At 34.8% G+C, this 17,136-nt stretch overlaps 1 protein-coding gene across 3 annotated transcripts in view; it reads right to left on the bottom strand.

Annotated features, from left to right (window-relative positions):
* Nucleotides 1-2,651: 2,651 nt before the first annotated feature.
* The window catches only part of LOC123718131 (transcription elongation regulator 1), a 30,775-nt gene continuing 16,290 nt past the window's right edge, over nt 2,652-17,136 (bottom strand). For 2 of the 3 annotated variants that reach the window (XM_045674538.1, XM_045674536.1), the window contains exons 16-23: nt 15,937-16,129; nt 14,577-14,686; nt 6,904-7,113; nt 5,623-5,745; nt 4,941-5,105; nt 4,144-4,313; nt 2,890-3,023; nt 2,652-2,741 (exon numbers count right to left, since the gene is read on the bottom strand). In XM_045674538.1, the coding sequence (XP_045530494.1) occupies nt 2,894-3,023; nt 4,144-4,313; nt 4,941-5,105; nt 5,623-5,745; nt 6,904-7,113; nt 14,577-14,686; nt 15,937-16,129 (1,101 nt within the window). In that variant the 3' untranslated portion in view covers nt 2,652-2,741; nt 2,890-2,893. Of the gene's footprint in view, nt 2,742-2,889; nt 3,024-4,143; nt 4,314-4,940; nt 5,106-5,622; nt 5,746-6,903; nt 7,114-10,206; nt 12,598-14,576; nt 14,687-15,936; nt 16,130-17,136 lie in introns of those variants that run through there. The other variant, XM_045674539.1, reaches the window with a different exon arrangement.

The following is a 17,136-nucleotide window of genomic DNA, read 5'->3' as shown; positions in this document are numbered from 1 at the left end:
AGTGATGTGAAAGTGAACGATTTAGAACGTTTATATCAGAGTGATGACTACGAACCGAACAGGAATTCTGCAATAAATAAAGAAAACCAACTTAAATATTCCACTCCAAATGGCCCGGATGAATTGAACGTTAAAGCCCAAAGTCGAGAGAAAAGGAGCTATTATGTACCCATTTCACGACCGATAGAAGACTCTAGTACTAGTATACCAACGATAACTAAAGATGTGTCCAGCACAAGTGATTTAAATGATTTAGAACCAACAACTACTACGACAGATTCATCATACAGTGATTATAGCGTAGATTACGAAAATGATGGAAATTTTATATTCAAAAACCAACCAGAAGACATCAATAAGAATAAAACAGATAAATATCCGAACGATGGACTCAATAACTCGACGAGAAATAATACACAAGCATACTATCCGCTCAGTCATTTATTCCTGGATATAATGAACCAAAAGATGTGTTTAATTTCGAAAAGGGACCGGTGTACACAAATTCAATGGAATCTAATACAAATACTGAACAAAAAACTGAAGAACTTTTAACTAAAGAGAACAGTGTCAATGATAAAAGCAATGAACGAATAAAGAGAAGCTATTATATAGCAAAACCCCAGAGAGACAGACCAGGGTACACCCAAGCTTACAATCGACTCAGCCACACATACCTACGAGGATATAATACACAAGACGTATTCGACTTCGATCGAGGCATGCATGCAGTCATACGTTTAAAAACATTCCACTACAAGCCAACTCATGAACATGATCATTACGGACGCAAACAAATTAATCGCTTCCGTCTAGTGAGTCATGATGTAAATTCTCCCCATAATATTACTGACAATAAACAGGGAACGAAATAGAAAAAAAGGATATTTAGAGCGGTGACACGTAGACAATGCCCCGTTGGTTATCGACGAATATTAAATATTATGTGTGTACCGCTACATTACAAATTCTTGAGTATTTGAGTTTAGAAAGTTTGATTAAGAAGAAAATTCATGAATTGTATTATTCTCCTCCGCTTTTTTTTCTTAAAATAAACATATAACCAATACAATATGATTTTTTTATCAAGAATAATTCACAACGAAAGGTACATAAATTTCTGAATAATATTTAACCCATATATATACGATGGGATATATATAAATTTAACAATTTGTAAAACTGAAATTTGACGGAAACATAAAATGAAATTGTCAACTATTTATTGAATTGAAACTTCTTTAGGCGCACGCGGGTAACATGTTTACAGATGAAACGCAAAGGAAGAGATCGATTGAAAGAGACCGAGAAAAAATACACGCTATTGGTTGTTGTATTCGTTTAGTAGTTACATATTAGAACTTTAGATGGCAATTCTGTCGCATAACGTCTTATTATTTATTTATATTATCATTAAGACTTATATAGTGTGAATAAAGATATAGATATACTGGTATATGATCATCTATTGGGGCTTTTACCTTAGTAATAACTAATTTACAAAGATGTTTCAATTCTGACATGTGTACTTTGACTTTGCCCCCGAACTTCGTTTCTCTTTTTTACTTAGTTTACGTTTTAGTACATACCAACATGTAACATTTTGCCAAATGAAAACTTTTTAGGTTTCTATGTGAATTTTTCTCTATACCTCAGAGTTCAAGTCATACCTTTTTAATTAACAAATAAAAAATAGGAGTTTCTTAGTTAATATTAAGTGTTGTACGTATCATAAAACAATAAAAAATTCAGAGGTTAACATTAACAAACCTAACCGATGACCGACAAGTCATTTCGGAGTTTAATTACAAACAGCAGTGTTGGCCTAGTGGCTCCAACATGCAACTCTCATCCCTGAGGTCGTAGGTTCGATCCCCGGCTTTGTACCAATGGATTTTCTTTCTATGTGCACATTTAACATTATCTCGAACTGCCGTAGACCCAAAAAGTCGACGGCGTGCGTCAGGCACAGAAGGCTGATCACCTACTTGCCTATTAGATTAACAAATCATCATGAAACAGTTTCAGAAATCTGAGGCCCAGACCTTAAAAGGTTGTAGGGCCATTGATTATTATTTTTTAATTACAAACACCGTGACACGAGAATTTCATAGATATAACATTTATAACTAACAAAACACATAACATAACAGTAATCAAAAATAAGATTACAATTGTTTTAAAGAAAAATGTTAATTGTGTATTGCGTGTGTGCTGTGGTTGTAATTGGCCCTAGCTCAGCATTATGCTGAGGAGCAGAGTTGTTCCACAGCGCTGGTCACTCTGCCAGAGACCACGGCAGCTAGTTTGGGCCTCAATCGCAAAAAATAAATATGAATCTAATACTCAGTAGAAACAAATAATAATAATAAAAGTTTGCAGTGTAAGCAAATAAAAAAAAGATTTAAAAAATTTAAATAAGAATAATTGTTAAGAATTAGGTAAATAAATATTTTTGGGCGGATTAAAAACTATATTTAATGAGATTTTTGTTACGTAGATGTGTTTTTTTTTATAAATGCGACGAAAATTTGATTTTAGTTGAAAATTTTTAACGAAGCAGGGATATTATTCCAACATTTTGTATATTAGATACAAATCTAAGCGTTATTTACCAATTATTTCTTATAATTCGGGATAAAAAAAACAAATAAACCACAAAATTCATTTATTCAATACAGTCATTACATTCACTAGCGACATCAATTCACAGCAACTATGTTCACCGCCGCGAGATGGCGCTGAAACAAATAATTAATTAATATAATAATGGCCATTGGCGGCCATATTGCTTACATGGGATCTCTTCCAGGCAAGTCCACTAAGGAAAAAAAACTAAAATTTTTAATATGAAAATAGTCATTTTGTAATTTTTTTTAAGGAATTTACCAGGTCAAGGCTTAGCTCTCCGCGTAGGCTCAGTGGCTGTTGGCGGTGGCGGCGGACCTTTCTTGTCGAGTTCCTCTAAATAACTCATAATAATTTGGTCCCTTTCGTCCGGTATGTGCTCTAATGCCGAGTACCTATAAATAAAATTGTCGGTCACTTAGTTCTGGCAATATTAAATCCAAATCCAAAAAATATTTATAATATAAAATAATATCCAAGCTGGAGTTATGTTAACTAACATAAGTTAAGTTACATATACAGTGTAAACTCTATATAACGTCCCTCGACTTAACGACAATCCCCATAATTTGATTGGTTAAGCCTGTCTTTCAATTGATACACTCTACATAGCATTACAGCCACACTCAATAACGACAACAATTGAGTAATAAGGTGCTTTTTAATTTGCTAAAATTAGTAAAAACTGCGCTGCTGTGTACGTTTTGTCGCTTGATTATCATAGCCCGCAATAAAATCGATTGTCGACATCATGCATACGAAATTGCTAAGAAATTCGTTCTTTTGTTTAAAAATTGGGATTGTTTTCAGGTGTAGACTGTCGTTGACCATAAGTAGGAGTCGTGGATTATCTATACTTTTCATTTTAAAGGAATAAGAAAGTTGAAATATTATTTTGTGTTAGCAACACTGTAGCTTAGCTGTAAAATGAAAATAAAAGCTTTTTAAGTCAATAATTTAATTGTCTTCTAGCAATACCCACCGAGCTATCAACAAGCACCACCTGGTTACCCATATCCTGTGCAGGGACAGCCCGGATATCCAGGGGGACCGGGATATCCACCTCAAGGTTACCCCGGGCATCCTGGACATGGATCGGGATATCCAGGTATCTCGCTCAGTTAGAGCGTGCGATTGCTTGCACGTGTAGACTGTCATTGACCGTGACTAATAAGTAGGAGTTGTGGATTATCAATAAGTTTTTCTCCTCTCCATCCTAACAGTCCCTTCAGTGTCGTTATATACAGTTTACACAGTGTATAGTTAATTAGAAAACCAAATGTTAGGAGTCCTTTAGTTTTTCCCACACTCATAACATTCTCGTTTGCGATAATGTCCAATATTTTTTTAGGTCACTTAGATTTAAAAACCCTCCAATAATAATAATCCTAATGTTATCTTAGTTATAAGCCAGTTGACACCCAGCTTCAAACAAAGAGCCAACAACATATCGACGAAATCAAATATTTCTTATTAATAATTTACAAAATTATTTTAATTTTTTCTGGTATTAACCTGGCGTCAATTTTAAGCGAGTCGTGTATCTGCGTCATGGCAGCCTGACTCTCTTTGGTCGCGGCGAGACTGCGGTGAGTTATCGATCTGGTCTCTTGGAGCAACTGACGGAGGGCAGTTTTGGCCGCGATCTGCTTGTCGCGCTGGAAATCGCGGAATTCGCGCTCCATCTGGAAAAAAAATAACATTTTCGATAACTGCCTCTAAGGATATAAAAAAAGACTGTGTACTTATGTTTTCGCGCGTTGGAAGTTATACATCTTTGGCGTAACAAGATGGAAGTTTTTTTTATATAAAAAAAGGTTTATCATAACGCATTATCTAGTTAAGTAAAGTTTATTTAAATATTTCTACATTATCAAACAAATGGACATATATATTTTAAAAGTTGACTGTGAAACTTTAGGGTGTCGGTTTTTTGTGACGGTGTGCGGGTGTCGGTTTTTTGTGACGGTGTGCGGGTGTCGGGTTTTGTGACGGTGTGCGGGTGTCGGTTTTTTGTGACGGTGTTCGAGTGTCGGTTTATTGTGACGGTGTTCGAGTGTCGGTTTTTTGTGACGGTGTGCGGGTGTCAGTTTTTTTGTGACGGTGTTCGAGTGTCGGTTTATTGTGACGGTGTGCGGCTGTCGATGTTTTCTTTCGAGCGTATGTTAACCAACACGGCTCAATCTAATTGTTATTTCCCAAAAATCAAAGCCAGTTTTCCTGAACATAACAAATTTTTATAAAATTTCATATTGAGGGTAGTTTCAAATATTATGATGCAAATGAGGGTACTACTAGAGAAAGTGTTATACCTGTGCAGCATTCCTATAAGTAGGCGCGGCCGTCTGCTGGGCTATGAGTTTCCGTACATCCCTCCAGTGGGCGGTGCAACCCACGCCCAACTCCTCCAAAAGCGATCGCAACTTGTCGCGTCGTTTCAGAGACACGGCCGTCGTGTGCTGATTGAATAGACGTTCCTGAAACAGTTAATACATAATTATAACACTAACACTTAAACGGTAGAGCTTAGTGGCTAAGTACGTCATACTTAGCGCTGAGTATAGACTGAAACGTAGGAAAACAGTTCCTAGTTGGGATGTAGTGCTTTAAAATCCCGACTATGAACTAATAGTTATTCTAGCTGCACTTGTCCATGGGCTGCAATGACGTTTTACGCCGTATACTATAAAAAAACCTACGGTGACGTATAAAAGCCACCAGAATGTCTTACATCTGTCTGTGTCAGGCACATGAGACTGATCATCTACTCGCATCAGGAAAAATTAACAATAATGACGCAAGGACACTTAATTTCGATTAATATATGTATATGAATACAGCATAAACAGATGTCAGAGAAATAGCGTAACTGTCAGCTGCCATTGTCGTTATGTCATTTATAACGTCAAAGTCAAATCAGTTCAAAACCGTCGATTTAAAAATATACAAAAATTAAACTATATATATAGAATATATTAAAATAAAATATATTACCTTATCCTCCTTCGATAGATCGTCAGCTAAACTATATCTGTGGTCTTTCTTCAACTGTTTCTTCGCTTCCCGCCACGTCAGATCCGCGTTCCTTACCAAATCCGCTAACAGGGCGTTGAAATGCTGAAATACATTTCAACATTTATGTATTATTTAGCCAAACAAGAATACTACGTAACAATCGTGAGTTTTACAATATAATATCGTACAATCTCTGCATTTCCTGTCCATTTTACCGGTATCACTTTGATAACTGACTTCTGACAACGTCATTATTGACAACTGACAATTTTTCTCATCGAGATATCATTTTATGTAGAATTAATAGTGTGTAGTAGTTACTTATTAGATGGCAATTCTGTCCCATAACGTCTTGTGCAGTAAAAGTAGATTTTTTATTTATTAATATTATCATTAGCACGTATACAGTGTGTATATAGATATACAAATACATGGAGTGATCATATTCTGGTACATGATCATCTCAAGTTTCACTTCTGACATGTGTACTTTGTTGCGTACAAAGTACACATGTCAGAAGTCTCTCTTCTAGGTAACCATAGTTTACCCAATGTTATATAATAAACGCTTGAGTACGCTAGTGTTGTGTGGAATCCCACATACCAAACACACAAGTATGCACTAGAACGTCCACAAAGAGCATTCACACGGTTCCTAGCGTACAAAACCCCCAAATTTTTCTACAGAAGTGATTATGTTGATCGATTACAGAAGTTCAATTTGCAAACTCTCGAGGATCGTCGTATGATTGTGGACCTGGTGTTTTTGTACAAATTGATGCACGGCACGATTATTTGTCCAGATATTTTAAAAAAGATTTACTTCGTAGTGCCTAGAATCAACGCAAGAAGAAGACAGACTGATACTTTTGTCGTTCCACAGTCCTTAACCAATCTAGGTAAACATGCGCCCCTCAGTAGAATACTTAGGAATTTTAACCAATGTAATTGTAGATATGGTCTTGACGTGTATTATGACTCACTTCCTAGATTTAAGAAAAAAATTCAGTCATCTCAGCCATAAGTCATGTAATATTTTCCACGTTTCAATTTATTTATGTTTAAAGATACAAATACTTAAGTAACTCTGTCCGCTATCATTTATTAAGAGTCAATGTTGTGTACACCTATTATTAGATTGCATGCTAGAATAAAACCCAATATTGTTAATTAGAAAATGTATACATGTAATCTGTTGGTGTTCCTTAATAAATAAATAAATAAACTCTGCCCTAACCATACACAGACCGCAGTGACATACCTGCATGGCTTCGTCTCTCTTGTGGTACTCCCTCTCCTTGTCACGATCGCGAAGACTGGTGGCAAGCGCCTTCTGTACTTGCTTCTCCCTCTCCTTGATGGACGCCTGCGCTCTCGCCTCTCTCTCCCTCTCCTTGGCCTCGTCGTCCTCCTTCTTCTCCTCCTCTACCGGCTCACTCTCCTGCTTTGGTTCCTCTAGACTGGAATCTGGCTGTTAAGTGGGGAAGCCATTTAAAATTTAACTGTAAATCATTTTTTAATCTTGCGGCTCACAGCCTCCTTTATACAAAGGAAATACATTTCTTCTTTATATAGTATTTTGGTGTTATTGTTAAGTTAAAATGTCATTAACCCGTTGTAAGAGCGGAGCACCCTGGTTAACAGGTCTCCCTAGACTTACAGGGGCTCCAATATCTGATAAAACATTGTAACTTCTTTTTTACATTTTTTATGTGAATTAAATGTTATAGTCTGTGTATACATACTGTATAAAATAAACCTGAATATCTATGTATGAATAAGCAAAAAGGCTTACGCGGCCGGAGACCAGGCGGAAAATAATAAACGTCTTAGATATTAGACTTTCTCCTTCAACTTCAATTTTGTTCCCTTTAGAGTAGAGACTCTTAGGCCTGGTAGAGTTTAAGTTGGCGCCTGGTAGACATTACCAGTGATCCCAGACCTGGTGCTTGCCTCACGAATAAGTAACGCAATATAGCGAATTAATGCTGCCAGCGTTAAAGGTACACTGGCACAGGGACCAAATTTTTGAAGTGAAACTTTACGTTATGTTACGCGTCACATTTTTCCGTTACGCACCATATTTTTCTTGTCCCTACCACGGTTGATTCGAAGAGATTCGAAGCCATTTATAACAAAAATATGTAATGATAACAATAATTCTATTACAATTAATGAAATCCTGCAATGTTCTTAGTAGTAATAAGGTAAAATGAAATAATTGTATTATTTGTATTCATGTCTATGATAATGAAAGCCTTTTGTTAAACTTTATCTAATTTAACTTTATTTAATCAATTTCTGTTAAGTTGCACATAGTAGATCATTTTTTAAGGTTATAAAGAACTTTAACTTCTTACGTGTGCACACATTTTTATTTAATTTTTAATGATTATTATTAATGTAGGTTAAGAAAATTGTATTGTATATTTGAATTTCCAAATTAAACATAACTTATTAACATAATTTCCTACCCTCATTTTGGAATATTAAACATAAATGTTCTGAAATCTCTTTTTTAAACCTAAAAAAATCTTCTTTCGCACTTATACTTTTTAAACATGGTAACATAACAAATGAAAATTATTAAGGTCATGAAAAGCCCAAAGAAAATCTTACCCTTTATTATCAAATACACTTGTAATATAGAAAATATTGAATAACTGCTTGCCAATTACGTAATCATGCTTCTCTAAATATTAAACTCTACATTAAAAATCAGTTGCCAATTGAATGCAGCCTCGATACTACCGACATCTTTGTGTAAGAATCGAAAGTATTTTTATTTACGAAAACTTGGTTATATTAGAAATAAAACATAAATTACAATGCAACGGGCCTTATCGCTAACAAGCGAACTCTTCCAGGCAATGCTAGTAAAGAAAAATACTATGTAAAAATTACAACACCGGAAAAACAAAAAAAAAACGTTTCATCATTTGTCAATGTGATAGGCGAGGTCAGCCTTCTGTGCCTGACACACGCTGTCGTTAAGGTTTACGGCAATCCGGTTTTTCTCACCGTTCGAACGTATGTTAAATGCGCACATAGAAAGAAAGTCCATTGGTGAACAGCGAATCGAACTTACGATCTCTGGGATGTCAAGGAAGCTCTTCATGACAAATCAAAAGAAAATACATTATGTACGAGTAACGATTGCGCAAGATAGGATATAGTTAGGTTATGAACTTTGATTGACAGCAGTTTTTCATTATTCAATACGACAAAATAAGCTCAATTGTAGCACAAGAGTTTATATATACACGAAACAGGTCAGATAAATCCCTTAAAAAGTCATGGACACTCTCGTCAGTTCCATAGATCAGCCTTCTGTGCCTGACATGCCGATTACCTACAACTACAGCAAGTGTTAGCCGTTGTTCAACGAAATTAGGACGAGAATCACATCCCAATTGCGGCTTCATAAACTCCGCCTGTTAGAACACTTCTACAATATATTCATTATTACAAAAACCATCGCTTTGGCGGTAATATTAATTGTTGATTGCCATCATTGCATGGACTACATGAATCCTTTTTAATGTAATTATTTAATTCAATACTACGACAATATTGTAATACAATAATAACTATATAGATTTGTGATTGCCTATCTGAATAAATAATTATTAATGACGGATATATGAATTTTATTTACAGTGGAATCACGATAACTCGAACCGCGTTAAGTCGAAAAAGACCCCTCAAGAATCATTTAGACTTTGTAACTCGAACAAAATGTTAATTCCCTACGAAGTATTGATAATACATATTTAAACTCTATAACTCGAATCTCAAAAAGGTAACTCCGTAAATCATAGTTATTGAAAGAAAAACACTTTAACATAATTTAAAATAATAAAGTTTATAATAATACATAGCTTCAATCCGGTAAAATAAAATACAGTCACAGTTAGTAAAATATAACGTCTTACTTGGAATTTCCCGAAATATTAGCAATAAAATTCAAAATGAATGTTCAGGTACGACGCTTTTCATCTATTGTTTTTGTCTTGTGTGTGTAATAAATAAATACATTCATAAAAAAAAACGATACACTACAAAACTTTTTCGAGTCGAAATTTCAGCGTATAAATCATACGTATCTCGAAGTTTTTGTTATGTCAAAAACTCGCCAATTTTTTCGTCGTTCCCTTGACATTCGAGTTATCGACATTCCACTGTATAATTAAAAAGTGAATTGTCATTTCTACACCATTTTGGGTTATCGTAAACTAAAGCATTCGAATCGTTGCAGTTGCAGAGTTACGCCGCTGAGCCCCGAACTTATGCCTCTAAGATAAAATGGAAATTACATTTTATAGATAATTCTGAACCGGGGTTAAAATTTATTAATAATAATTAATGTATGTATATGTAACACAAACCCCTAAGGTCTTGGGTTCAATGTCAAAACCATAATCAATTTATGGCACAAAAAGCTTGCCTTATGAAACCGACAAAATATGTCTGTCATTTAGGTTAAGGGACTTAAAATACAAAAAATTAAAACATTTTTTTGACTTACATTTAATAAGCAACGTATATATAATAAATCATATTTTAAATATGTTTTTCCAAATAATAAAAAATACATAATTGTGCAAACTTTTAAAGTCAAATCCAACAAAATAAATAACCAATCTTTCAAAGCAAATCGCGTTTCGCTTCATCGTGATTGGCCAACGATCACGTCATGACACGTTAGACCAATCAAAGGCATTCGAAACGAAACATCGTCTTCACGGATCGTAGCACATTTTACCATACAAATATGTCGAATTTTTGCTTCGTGTTATTCGATTTGATTTGCATGTAAGATTGGTACGTCTTTTAAAACGTAGACTCAAGATGTTTTTTTAATCTTACAATGTGCTTATAAAATTATAAATACCAAAAAAATATTCGATAAAAAACATTGTATCATCTTCAGTCCACGCTATTCAAGGCCGTTACAATGATCTCTCAAGGTCTAAGCAGCGAGGCCTAATTCGAACTGTCACTCTCGAACGTTAAAAATATATTGAACTTTGACATTTATTTATTTACAGCAAGTATGGCCAAATGTTTACTAAAAATATACAATTAAGTGATTTTTTATAAAATTACCCGAAAGCTACTTGAGGAGTGACAGTTCCCGCTCGTTTCTGAATATAACCTTGGTCATAATACAACCCTTTCATCTGTCAAATAGGATGACAGGTACAACAACTGGTTCGCACCGAGTCTTGTGTTTAAATATTTAAAAAAAAAAACCTAATATTCTAGAATAAACAAATCTATAAAGTGGCTTCAACATTTTTGACAAATGACATCTGAAAGGTTGACGTTGGCGCATTATTAGGTTTTTATTGTGTGGACTTCAGTACCCCTATATAAAAACGTCTTTATCGTTATTTAACTGGCGTTGAACTATCCTTGCCTATGTAAAGAGCACTTGTAACAATCTCATTTTCTCTAGTTATTCCAACTTTCGACAGCTTTTAGGTTTTCAAAGTTCAAGATTTCCATACCAGAATTACAAGTACTGGTCAACCTTTCAGAATAACAAGGCGGACAGTTCTTAACGATACACACCTTAGTACTTAACTTAATTCTTATGTAGAAATTCTACTAAGATGCACAGAACATGTCGAAGTTCACGCAGTGTTAAGGTACGTTAAACGAGTGTACTTAAGGGTTGAAAAAATATATTAGGATAAAAAATTCTCTTTGAATATTGCAACACCATTAATTGTTAATTAAATTAACGTATTCACACGTCTCGCTGACTTCGTATTAAACGTTTTTGATATTATTCATTTGATAGGAACGATTCCATAATTCAACGTGAATATAAAAAATAACACGACATAATTTAACATTTAATATGAACTATACTAATTACATTCCACGACGATGGCAACACTGCCCAAATTTTTTTCCCCGATCTTAATATAACTTCTACATAAGAGTACTTATAATCTATATTTATATACAAAAAGACATTTTGGTCGAACGCTAATGTTGTTATATTTACAATTGTACACATGTATTGTCCAATTAACTGTCACTGTCACTGTAAACTGTCATTTCTTTGAATTGTCAATCAAAGTCATCAAAGGATTTTGATCCTTGATCATTACTATTATTGCGACTTTAGGCCAAGTGCACAAGGTATAAAGTCAGTATGTTCCACGGATTAAGTATCTCGATTTCTTTTTTAATTTTATTGCGACCATGACGTAAATATAAAGAATACAACATAAGGGTAAATAACTGTAAGCACGAGGAAAAAATATAACAATTCAGATAAAATTATTAAGTTGTAACGTTTATTGGGAACAGAATTCGAAGGACCAAACAATTGTGATCCCGTACGGAAACCTTTTATTGCCAATTGCAATAACGCCTAAATTATAAAATCCACAAACCACGCATATCAATGGCATGCATAATTACATATAATTTTATATGTGGCCGAGACAATTCTTACGAAAACCTTCACACAATTTCGACGAATAGAAATGTCACAATAACTATAAAATCACTTCACTTATTCGCTCTCATGCGTTCGTGAGTTTTAACGTCCATCGCGTCAGCGCTTTTCAAACGAGCGTTTGAACACATTGAGCAAACACTATTCCTTCTCCGACTTCCGTTTCCTCTTATCAGTCTTCTCTTTCTTCTTCCCCTTCTCCGGTTCCGGCGACTTGAAGTCCGGTCTTCTCTTTTTCGGTGGCGAAAGGATTTTCGTGGGGGACTTTTGTGCGGTGTCCGGTGTCTTTTTCGAGGACCTGAGCACTTTCGGCGAGACGTTGTCGGAGGAGGTTTCGCTGTTCTCCGACGGTTTGTAAGACTTGGACGACGGGTCAGATTTGGAGTCATCCTCGCCGGGGATGCCGAGAATTTCCGCCCATTGGTCGGGAGGTGGTGTGGGCTGTTTCTTTTCGTCTTCGGTCGGTGGGTCGGATTTCTGTGGGACAAACGGAGCGAGTGAGTGCAGAGAACATAGGAGCGACCCTACATCGGACACTTGACGGAATCGTACGTTCGAAGCTAGTGGCGAGCCATTTGAGTAATTCAAAACTTTTTCAAATAAAACGGTATTGATATTGCCACATCAAGCAACATGCGTACTGTGAACTCAAGAGCCTTACAGTGACCGCGCACAAACGCCTGTCATATTCTGCGGGTGTCCGATGTTTACGCCTATTGGCCGAACGGCGAAAATTGTTTACACAAAACGGTATTACCAATTTCTATTTGAAGCTAACACAGACGAAATGTTAATTGCACCAAATGTGGTAAACAATTTTCGTATCCGTAGCCGTACGTCCCAGTCTCTCATCATCGCTCCATTTGTCCGTACGTCTGCAATATCGCAAGCCTACTGTCCGCCGTTTGCCAAAGTTTTCCAAGGGAACATTTCGGGTCCACGATGTTTCAGGTAAGGATAAGATTTTTCAGTGCGAAATCCGACATGCCAAATTAATATGGACAGTAGACTACATTGTATACCCCCCACAGATTATGACAGCCAACAAACACTAAACCGTTTCGCGTACAAGTGTCCGTGACGGAATGGCTTAAACCACTAATATATAAAATTTGAACGACATTCGACGAAGTTCAGAACCAGAACCATTGTATCGTCGCAAACATTTACGCTTTTTGTGGCATATATGTACCATAACACATCCAGCACTACCTAGTATATGAATCTATAACTAATGACTGATTATCGAAAAATATACGGTTATATGAGAGGTATATATCTACATTTCTGTTTTGTAGGTAATTAAAAAAAAAACACTCGAGGTTTTCGTTTATTTCTAGTCGGTGTTAAATTTCATTATCAAAGCGATAGATTATTATTGAGTTCAAATTTAATAGGGCTTCGAGTGATTCTTGTGTTCAGTGTGAACAGTCTAATGTGACACATACAAAAATCACACTACCTTCATGAGGATTTATGCCTAAATATTATGTAATCTTTTGTCTTTTGTTATTGTAAAAAAAACTGTATTCTTTTGTCTTTTGTTTTTATAAAAAAAACTGTATTTTTTTTAAAGTCTTCTGTTTCTGGTCGGTTGTACGTTTTCATTATAATATACAATAAGTGTTGCAATATATGTTGTACGGTACATTTTCTCGTGTAAGTCAATGTTGTAATGTTCTTAATGAGGAACAAATATCTTAGACAGTAATATGCAGTGACGAAAAATTTAAAAAAGATCCACATTAACATATAATCTAGGCAAATAAATAATCCCGTTAACTTTAGTTGGTTTCCGTTAGGCTTTTATTATTTTGTATTTTATGGGGGCGTTTCAGAAACGTGACTTTCTATGGGTGAGTTAAGAAACAGGACTTTCTATGGGCGAGTTTCATAAATAGGACTTACTATGGGTGAGTTTTAGTAATAGGACTTACTATGATGGGTGAGTTTCAGAAGCAGCTACCGTAAAAATCAACACATTTTCCGGCTCTATTTGTCTTTCTGGATCTCTTACCCTAATTTAATCTACGTTGAACTTACATAATATATCAGGTATGCTTGTTACATCTCCGGTACTCCAGTAATAAAGCCACTTAGGTATTCAACATAACATATATAACAAAAACAGCTATTGTATAAACCAGTTTTGTTTTAAATTTCATTACGATAAACTCAAATCTAATCTGACAAATGCTTTGTTCAAGGAAAAATATATTCCTTGAGTGTCAATAAATTTAAAAAATGCGATTGTAACATAATAAATGACAAAAAATTAAATTTCTCTTTAATGTATATTAACTAAAAGTAGCAAAAACGATATTTAAACCAAGATTTTAAGCAATCAAAGATGACATAACTGGTCTAACATCATCAAAATAATCTTATCAAACTAAGTTACCCAACTATCGTATTGGCTATTAGCTGTTAGTGTATCATAAATAACATTCACTCACCTCTCCCTTATCCTTCTTTTTCTCTTTCTTTGAGTCCTTGTCCTTTTCCTTCTCTTTCTCCTTGTCGCGATCTTTGTCCTTCTTGTCCTTTCGGCTGCCGCGTTCGCGTTCTGAAATAAGATATTTATATTAATCGCTTCTGCGTCTGTCTCTACGATAAGTGACACGGTCTCAAGACATTATATATATTATAGGATTAGAGTCGTATATATATAGGCCACATAATGGAATCCGACTTGCTTCCTTTGTGATATTATTTTAGTTCCTTTGAAATAAAATCATTTAAAAACATAAATTGTATAAAAGGCCTATTTCAAAATGGCATAAGAAGCGTGATGGAGTATGCAAGTTTCATCTCGTCTCCATCTGTATAAAAGCTGTCGAAAATATACAAATTTTTTTTTGAAACTTCTTAGTTTTTAACAGTATCAATGTTTCAATAGATATACAGACACTTGCAAATATTTTAATTTAGACATAGCATTATATATATTTGGATGGACTTTATGGACGAATAGATTTGCTGCCGTTGATTTCCCTTACCTTATGTGACAAGATACACACAATTGTTCCATGTGCCTCATACGAACTCGAATTAACTGCATAATTTCGGGTTTTATCTAACTCATCATGAGGTTATTGATATTTTCCACCTCACCAAAGAGGATGTAAGGAAATATTTGAAGAGGCGGGAGGACTTTGACTTTGTTTAATGCCTACAGGCAATGTAATCTAAGACTAATATCACACGTGTTAATCAAATTAACAATAACAAAGGCCGGATGTTTATAAACTTAGGTTTATTTCTTAAAAAAATTGGCACCTCAATAGGTAAGATTTGTAAGCTGATTATAAAAACAATTACACTTAAGTATGTTGTTGGTATCTAAATATGAAATATGGGCTGTTGTGTTATAAAGAGTGAATGTATGGGTTTTGTGTTAAACCAAACAAAAATAACTCATTTTACGTTAAAGAGTATTTCTTTATTACGAATGACGTTATAAAGAGTTGACACTATATTGTTTAACTATGAAATCTGTGTTGGCTTTGTATATTATCTAAGTGTTTTGTTTCATAATATGTATGTTAGCTGTAATATTACTAATATAAATTTTTACTGTTTTTGTTGTAAAGCTAATACAACGGTCATATTTTTAAAATAATCTTCGAGCCGTTTCATATCGTTTAAAGCATTTTAAAAATACTGATATAATATCGTTTTCGCCTCTCATTATTAAATTTGGATTATTTACTTTAAAAAAAATCGAAAAAAACATGATAACACAAATAATCAATCAGAATAATAGCATAAGAATTTCTCTTGGTCTTATCATAAAAGGCAGACAAAAACTCTCACCTTTCTCCTTTCCATCCTTTTTCCTCTCGTCCTTAATCATCTTGCAGTACTCCCTAAAGTGATCCTCTCTCAAGGAGCTACTCTCAACCGCTTTATACCGGACGTCGATATCGATTTTCTTCTTCACCTCGACCCAACGGGCGTGTCGGTCCACATTTTTGTCTTTGAGGAGCTGTATGAAATCTTGTTTGGCCTATAATGAGAGAGTTGGCGATTATTCACTGGCATTCCTCTATATAAAGTCAGTGGTTGTGTTTGGTTCATTGGTAGATGGAAATCTTTGTAGCTTGGAATTGGGAAGGGCGCTTATAAAACATTTACTATTCAAGGAAGGCAACGGGAATTGATATTTATAAAGGCAAGGTGTTTTTTAAGGGGAGTGTATTTATACCATAAGTTTTGTCACCAATTAATAAATATTTTAACTGTTCTTAATTATTACATCATGATAATCTGGCCTATTTGTATATGGCTGATGGAGCTTGTGACTAGTTTTTTTTTTAATATATAATCAATCTGAACCAACCACTTTCTTTGCAAATAAACGATTTATTAGTATTGAACGTCAGCTATAAGGCTTGTTTTAGATTTTTGTGTTTTAAGGCCCTATCCGAACACGAATTTCTGTGTCAGTGTCAGTGACTGCGGTACGCAATGGAGAGTGGCTGTGTTCGGAATGTTTTTCTATGGAGCGAAGTTATTTAAATCGTGTATCGATCTTTCAAAATGAATACATCAACTCCTCAACTCAACCCTATATTTTTCCATTCGCCATACTTCAAGTAACGATGACAAATAATGGAAAGAAACAATTTGGTTTTTTGGAGTTTGGCGACCATATGGCCTATATGTAAGTTTTGTGTCGTAGAATTGTTGGACATTCTGTGTTTACCAGCCTAATTCAGTTTATTTAATATTTTTTAATTAGTGTTACGTGACGAAAGACGATTTGACACACACTCAAAAACTATATCAATTTCAATATTTCGCCATTAAAATTAAAGATATATACAAAATATATTACAAGTAGGCCTATATCATATATATTTGGTAAAATTGCGTGGGATAGTCCAAATTTTCTCTGCAAAAATCAAGCTAGGAGTTCGGGAACCTGTCATTTGAACTATTCGCGATTATAACGGATTAAGCAGTATTTAACGAGAGCTGGATATGTATCTGTAGTTGGCTGAGTTTTATAAA

Source organism: Pieris brassicae, chromosome 14 (assembly GCF_905147105.1).
Source record: "Pieris brassicae chromosome 14, ilPieBrab1.1, whole genome shotgun sequence".
NCBI lineage: Eukaryota > Metazoa > Arthropoda > Insecta > Lepidoptera > Pieridae > Pieris > Pieris brassicae.
Note: the sequence above shows the minus strand (reverse complement) of the source record. Positions and strands in the feature narration are given on the sequence as shown.